Source organism: Brachionichthys hirsutus, chromosome 4 (genome assembly GCF_040956055.1).
Source record: "Brachionichthys hirsutus isolate HB-005 chromosome 4, CSIRO-AGI_Bhir_v1, whole genome shotgun sequence".
In the NCBI taxonomy this organism is placed as follows: domain Eukaryota; kingdom Metazoa; phylum Chordata; class Actinopteri; order Lophiiformes; family Brachionichthyidae; genus Brachionichthys; species Brachionichthys hirsutus.
Genome location: NC_090900.1, coordinates 7,919,985 through 7,927,686, shown reverse-complemented (window position 1 = coordinate 7,927,686; position 7,702 = coordinate 7,919,985). Strand labels below are relative to the sequence as shown.

Sequence of the window (7,702 nt, the reverse complement as noted above, 5' to 3'; positions counted from 1 at the left end):
TCATAATCTGATGTTGACAAATTATCTCTATATAAATATTTTTTTATTTTTTTAATCAAAACATCTAATCATAACGCCACTGTCATAGGTTAGCAGGATTACACACACAAAAAAATGATTCAATGGATTTTCCTGGGTGGGTCATATGATAAGAACAGAGTCAGATAAAAGGGGATGTATTCAGGGATTCTGTTATATTTTAATTTTATATTTTAACCTTCATTATCATTGTGGAACTCAGGGGATCTGGATAAATTGGCAGAGTTGGGATTTATTTATTTATTTCCCCAATTGCAAAACAAGTCTTTAATTATATTTTTGTTCGTCACACATAGACTATACTTGATGGATTTTCATGATACTTGCTACAAGTGTGTGTGTGTGTGTGTGTGGGGGGGGGGGGGGGGGGGGGGGTGCTAAACATGAAAACACTACATTTTAAGCAGATCATAGCAAAAATCATAGACACTTATAGTGACCACAGCAAATCTGCATGGGATGATTTTAATCGGATTAAACTTTTGCGTTTCATGTCCTTTGCTGAATATCTGAATCTCTGTTTGATCCGCGTGGACTGCCTATTCCCTGTTTGTCCACACGGGGCGCTGTTGAGCGCTGTTCCGTGAACTTTGGTCTGCAATGGGGCGTGTTCGCTTCTTTATACTCTCGCTCAGTCCTTTCGTTACTCCTGCAAGAAAATACATGGGCTCAAGTTTTACAGGTAAGAGGAGCTCGAGCAACTCGGAAATAAGGCTGTTTGTGGTTGTACGACTCGGAACCAATGCAGTTTTTACCCAACACTGCAGTGTAAAATATGAAAGAGGGCTGACATGTGTTAATTATGGGCTTGATTACGTTGAACTAGGTGCACGCGATAATAATGATAGTCGCTGCGTCTGTACACGCAGTCTATCAGGGTGTTACTTTCTGCTAAGTGTAATTTGGACTGAATAAAGTATTCTTTTTTTTTACTCCCCTTGTCATTGTTGACATTTATTTGTGCTGATGGGATTGTTTGACATTTAAAAATAAAATGACAGGAAATAAACATTTCCCCACAAACAGGACTGCACCTCATCTAAGCCACGGGGGCTGCTGCTGCACACATCTCGGGTGGAGATGGAGGATTTCTGGGCAAGCATGCTTTGGACACTAAGGATATGGCTGTACCTCATTGTCAGCCTGATCATGATTCCAGCCATGTTTGGCTTCTCGCTGGGCATTTCTGAGACCTACATGACCATTCTGGTCAAGACCTTAGAGGTGCTGTTGTCTTTATACGAGCGTCTGAACTTGGTAGATGTGACTGCCGGATGTGAAGTGTCGTATCTGTCCTGCTCTTCCGCAGTGGGCCACGCTGAAGCTGCAGAAGGCCGTTACAAATGAAGGAACATTCAAAGGCTCACCATCTAATGGTAAGAAGAAAACTATGTCTGTTTTCACAGATGTAGTGAGGGAACTGTAAAGAGTCGTCTCTGTCGTTTCCTCTGTTGTGAAAGTCTGAGCATGTCGCAATGATGGCTTGGAAGGGCGATTCAGTCAGCTGTGCACTTGTGACATCACTGCAACGTTGCATGTCAAGTTTTAATCCTTTTATTTTGAAAAAGCAGGATTTAATGATAATGATGAATACAAGAGATGAATGTGCATCTCAAACAGAAATTCAGCAGCTGCTGATTTGAAAGTTGGACAGGATATTGAGCCCAGGTTGTGTTTTGGACTTTGTTCACTGATTAAGATAATGTGGAGACTGGGTTGAGGTCAACTAACTGTTCCGAGACATGCTTGGTGGAAAGTGTTAGATGTCAAACAGTGCAACCTTCAGAGTCTACGACTCTAAGAACAGCGCAGGTCGTATTTTAGGTGGATTGTTGACACATTTTATTTTATATTCTTGGGGAAAATCCCCGCTGCCCTTAAGAAGATTAAAGATCCCACATAAATAATTTAGGGCGATCCATCAAAAATACATTATATTCTCATTAGTCTATCATCACCTGAGAGAATGAGCCTTTTCATCTTGTTTTGCAGCCACAGAGCTCTGACTTTGGTGCAGCTAAAAAGAAGGCAACGATTTATTATTCTTAATTCATGCCCCGTGGCGAACTTGTTTTTACACTCTAGTATATATTACACCCATATCGGCCAGACCTCACACAGACAAAGGGCCTATAGACATTCAAATGTGGAGAGAGATGGTGGAGTGATGAGCAACAGTTTTTGGGGGGGATTTGGTGCCTTGGGGTTGCAATAGATCATTTATATAAATTCTTTAATTCTTTCTAAGTGCAAAATGCAATGCCTTTTTGCAGAACATTGCTAAATGACCTTTGATCTCCTGCACCTCGACTATAATCAGGATGCGGATCCCATTTGTGTCGTGGCGGAACATCAGGAATTGCCGGTTTTGGGTGATGAAATAGAATTAAATGATTCTTTTTCATGATATAGGTCAAATGTTGTGGAGAGAAAAGGCTTTATGTGGCAACATTGCTTTGAAAGTGGAAAAAGTGATCCATCATTTTGATCTGTTCAGAGATATGCCTCGACTCGAATCGGCTCTTCCTTGGCCCCACTCAGAATCTCATGAGAATACATTGACAGCGTTTTACAATATGCTGCAGACAAACTGATAAACAGGGCTGATCATTTAACTTCACCAGCTCTCGTTTCGTAAAGATAAGACAAGGCTGATTTATTATCCAGATTAAAACCGAAATAATTTGTGTGTGTGTGTCTTAGGTCTCATCAAGAGGGAGGATGGCTCTATGGAGAAAGAGTTAGAGGAGCTCAGACGAAGTAGCCCCAAACCACGAGTGGGCGGTGGCTTTACATTCAGCGATTGTTTCTACTTCTCCAGGAGAGGAATCGAAAGCATTGTAGAAGATGAGGTGCATTTTTAATGAAAATAGAAATGGCTGCTTCTCTGTTTAGATGCTGCGTGACCTTTTTATGTCACTGGTTCTTTCCTTTAGGTGACCCAGCGGTTCACCTCAGAGGAACTGGTGTCCTGGAACTTGCTGACTCGCACCAGCAATGATTTCCAGTACATCAGCCTGAAGCTGACTCTGGTCTACGGCCTTGGAATCTTGGTGAGATACTGCATCCTCGCCCCTCTCAGGTACATGCAAGTGCAGCGTTGACCTTTAGCCTGAAGTAGTGTCAAAATGCAGTGGGTTGAGTTCTAGAACTACTTGTTTACGATTGTAGATATAATAACTCCATGTAAAGGACGCGGTGAGATGGAGAAGGAGACCTCTGCCAATAGAAGAAGAAGTATGTATAGCATCTGATTGCATGTGCTCCCCTTTCTCCAGGTTAACATTGGCCTTCATTGGCCTTACCTGGTTGGTCATTGGCACATCTGCTGTAGGATTGCTTCCTAACTGGAGGTGATTATGAAGAAGAACCATCCTAATTATAGTCTCACAGAAATGGTTCCCTCTCCATTTTCATCTGCTCTCTGATTTGTGTTTTTAGGATGAAGTTATGGCTCAGTGAATGGGTCCATGTGATTTGCTACAGGATCTGTGCTCGAGGACTCTCGGCCACCATCCGCTATCACAACTGGTACGATCGGCTGCTCATCAGACTCGGAATGAAAGCTGGACATTGGACCTGCTATATCCAGTACAATCTGGAGTAGCTTGTCCAAGTTGTGCAAGTACCTAAAATGTGAACTCCCAGAAGATATTCCAGATGTCTGTAAATCAAAAAATGTTTTTACATGATCTGGGCAACATTTTTGAATTTGACGCTTTGTAATGTCGACTGTCTGACTTCTAACTTCATGACTTCCCCTCACAACAACAGGGAAAATAAGCCCAGAAAAGGAGGAATCTGTGTCGCCAATCACACCTCGCCTATAGATATCGTGATTCTCTGCAATGATGGATGTTATGCGATGGTACAGAGGCAGCTTTTTCTATTTTTCATTTCTACTTTTATTTTCATGCTTAATTGAGAAGCGCTCTAATTTTTATTATCATGATGTGTTTGTCAGGTGGGCCAGATTCACGGGGGCTTGATGGGGGTCATCCAGAGAGCGATGGTCAGGTCCTGCCCTCATGTTTGGTTCGAGCGAGCAGAGATGAAAGATCGCCACCTAGTGACCAGACGGTCAGCCGTTCACTCTTTAACGCCAACGCTTTTCAAGTCTGCTCAAACTTGTCTTTGCCTGTTTTCCAGCCTGTAGTTTGTCACTGTGGCTGCTCTGAAAGGATTTTCCACAGTTTCTGTGTCTCTTGTTCTCCAAACAAGAACTGATGTGTTTTGGAAAGTTGCTGCTAAGCAGTAACTGGATACAGTTTGGATTCCAGTATTTCATAATATCACATTCGCACTCCAGACAACCGTCCCAGGTGTTTGATATACGTTACCCAAATATGGGGTAAAAGCTCTTCAAAGGTCCAAAGCTCCAACATGTAGATGTGTATACAGCCAGGAAATGGTTTTCATTACCCCTTTGTGTTGCGTCCAGGTTGACGGATCATGTGAATGACAAGACAAAGCTTCCGATATTGATATTTCCAGAGGGTAAGTGTGACTGTGGAGAGCTCGACTTGCTTTAGCCATGCTGGTTTTGTGTGTGTGTGTGTGTGTGTGTGTGTGTGTGTGTGCGTGTGTGTGTACGATCAAAGAGGAAACTCAGTGAGAGTTGTTGAGCATCTGGTGGCCTGTGACCCCTGATCCCTGACTGGCGACGGATCACCTGTTGTATCGTGTGGCTTCAGACAGAACCAGACGCCTTCAGTTTTGTTCCCGTTTCCACAGGTACCTGTATTAATAACACATCTGTCATGATGTTTAAAAAGGGAAGCTTTGAAATCGGAGCAACAATATACCCGGTAGCCATTAAGGTACGTCACTAGTGTCTGCCAATCGGGCTCCATCGTTCATTCAGCCTTTTTTTTTTTCTGCATCTTTATTTTAAAGTGCAACGTCTATACGCTTTCTTAGTATGACCCAAAGTTTGGGGACGCCTTCTGGAACAGCTCCAAGTACAGCATGGTCAATTACCTGCTGAGGATGATGACCAGCTGGGCCCTTGTTTGCAATGTCTGGTACCTGCCAGCCATGCACCAGCAGGTGAGTATGACATGTAAAGCACATGCATGTATAAAGCCCACGGGTGCTACCCGCCCCTTTCTGCTACGCGTTGTGGTAACCTGAATGGTTTTATTCAACAATGGCAGAAGGGAGAAGACGCTGTCCAATTCGCCAACAGAGTGAAGTCCGCCATCGCTCACCAGGGGGGGCTGGTGGATCTGCAGTGGTAAGATTCAGCATCTGTTGATTATTTGGATTGAAGTATTTTCTTTGTCATTTTACCTGGAAAAATGCTTTTGTTGCGTCCCTCAAGAAAGCGCCGCGCATTTCATAAGCTGTCATTTCTGACATTCTTTATTCCACATGCAATCGTTAAAGGGAATTCTAACAAGACACCGAAAAATGAGGTCTTTTTTTATTTTGACAGTTCTATTCATTAACATTGTGAAGCTGATGGTTAAACGATTGGTACTGCCTTCAGTTCCTCCTGTCACTCCCTGCCTGTCTCTGCAGGGATGGAGGCCTGAAGAGAGCAAAGGTGAAAGACTTGTTTAGAGAGCAACAGCAGAAGCAGTATAGCAGCATGGTGGTGGGAGACGACGACGACGGCAGCAGCAGCGACTGAGACGCCCGACCACCGCTCCCCACGATTCTGTCTCGGGAGAAGATGAATAGAAAAAGGACGTCTCACTGCCATGGGCTTCATCACGGTGCATCACGGATTCACAGAAAGGCAATATTGAGAAGCTGAGGTCTAATTTTTTACTGCTGCTGTTGTGTTGTGGGTGAATATTTAAGGTTGATTGTGTATGGATGTTGTGGTATTAACTAGGGGATTAAAACCATCTGATTACTTAACCCCCCCCCCCCCCACAGTGGTCACTACATGTAAATGTGTTGGATTTGTCTATTCTGAGCTACTGTAGAAACGTGACGGCACAAAAGATCCGCCTCCAAGAAAGAGCGGCGCCTATAATATTTAAAATCCAAGCAGGAAACGGTAAGCATGTGTTAACTGAGCTTACTAAAACACAAAATAATTTCGGGTCAGGTCATTATACAGTTATAGAAACACAATTCCCAACGTGCCAGTTGTATAGCAAAAATACTATTTTTCTCATTAAATGAATGTTGATATGTTTTATATTTATACTGCCGACAACAACTCCTAAAACAATGAATTTCATACTGAGGCGCGTAGCTTTAGGTTTTCAAAGACAAGAATTTGGCACTTAATGAATGAGTGATTGATCAAACTGAACCGGGGCACTAAAACGTTCCACACAAGCTGTGACACCATTACAGGAGAGCACACAACAAAGACTTCTTGGATCTCGCTCCACAGCATGTCTTTCCTGGAGTGGGGTCCTCCTGACTGCTGCTATTTTCCCGTGGGTTTGTCTCTTTGGTTTCTGAAAGCAAATAAAAGATAAAATCAAAGCAGCTCCTGAATGTAGCAGTATGTCTGTCATTTGAAAATGATCGGTGATCTCACCGTCTTTCTCCTCCATCGGGTTTGTGTTGTCCTGTGCGAAAGCAGACTCGTCTTCACATTGGTTTCAAGGCTTTCAGACACAATTGGTTCAGATGACAGTACTTGCCTGCAGTAAATGGGTTGTGTTTCTCTTTTGCTGCTCCTGATATCTGAAAATAGGAAGACTGGAGTCAGTGCGCTGGAGCTGTCTTTAAAGAGGGGCTTCCTGTCTATTCTTCGGGAGACATTATGGCTAGTCAGTGTCTCACATCGGTGTCTCCCACTGAGGTTAAATGACAATCAGGTCGCTGTTGACTGACAGCCAATGTTTAAGCTCTTTTTTTTTTTTTTATCTCCTGGCAATAAAAGCCAATAAAGTGTCATGAGTTGAAAAATAAATTATGTTCGGTATGGCTTACACATTCAAAAGCAGCTCTGGCTCAGTCCATTATTTACTTGACTCCGTATGTCTCGTGACTTCCTTAGAATATGTTTCCAATATGTTTGGTTTCTTGTATTTCTTGTGTGGCTGCAGTTTAATTAGCTAAACAAGAGAATGCACCACAATCCATCTGAGTCCTTAATCCTGATGCTTCTCCTTTAGTGAATCTCATTAAATAAAAGTTTAAATGCGCATCGGTTACTTTTCAGTTCTCTAACCTACCGTTGTAGATAGGAGTCACAGTTCCTTGAGGCTTTGGTCTTCCTCTTGAGTCCATCCGGTGTCCATGTTGTGTGGGGATCTGCTCCTGCTTCCACCCGGCCTGCAGCTCCAGATGCAATCGGCATCTCTGCCCATAGGATGACAGATTTCAGAAATTCCTCCTTCTCTTGGTGACCGGCCGTTTGCTGTGTGAGCAGGAAAGCATGACTGTAACGTTTGTGCGGGTGTTTGTTGTTGTATCCATGGTGACAGCCCCCCAAAAGAAAGAACAGCAGTGAAGTCTTTCTGATTGTATCCCAATGGAAGCCACTGTAGCCACATATTTAGCTCTCTTGCTCTATCTATAAATATAGTACATTATATATAAGTAAATTGATTCTGTTTTTGATACGGTGTATATATTTTAATTGTTTAAATCAAAGTTGTTACTCTTTATCATCTTGCTGAAGAAAATTAGCATTTGTTTTCAATAAAGAAGCTTTTTAAGAGCAGACCAGTTTATTCTCAACAGGAAA

General features: G+C 42.8%; 1 protein-coding gene across 1 annotated transcript; it reads left to right on the top strand.

The window, feature by feature from the left end:
• Positions 1-1,119: 1,119 nt before the first annotated feature.
• On the top strand, positions 1,120-6,484 carry agpat9l (1-acylglycerol-3-phosphate O-acyltransferase 9, like). Its single transcript, XM_068738669.1, has 13 exons — positions 1,120-1,263; positions 1,349-1,415; positions 2,743-2,891; positions 2,976-3,121; positions 3,318-3,392; positions 3,481-3,570; positions 3,814-3,907; positions 4,004-4,119; positions 4,481-4,536; positions 4,774-4,859; positions 4,960-5,088; positions 5,196-5,275; positions 5,563-6,484. Exons 1-13 carry the CDS (start codon positions 1,120-1,122, stop codon positions 5,672-5,674), a joined length of 1,344 nt encoding a protein of 447 aa, XP_068594770.1. The 3' UTR covers positions 5,675-6,484.
• The last annotated feature ends 1,218 nt before the right edge of the window (positions 6,485-7,702 follow it).

Coding starts and splice junctions, on each gene's coding strand:
- agpat9l (XM_068738669.1), top strand. CDS start 1,120: ATGGAGGATTTCTGGGCAAGCATGCTTTGGACACTAAGGATATGGCTG. Junction 4,537..4,773: donor GATATTGATATTTCCAGAGG/GTAAGTGTGACT, acceptor CCGTTTCCACAG/GTACCTGTATTAATAACACA. Junction 5,089..5,195: donor TGCCAGCCATGCACCAGCAG/GTGAGTATGACA, acceptor CAACAATGGCAG/AAGGGAGAAGACGCTGTCCA.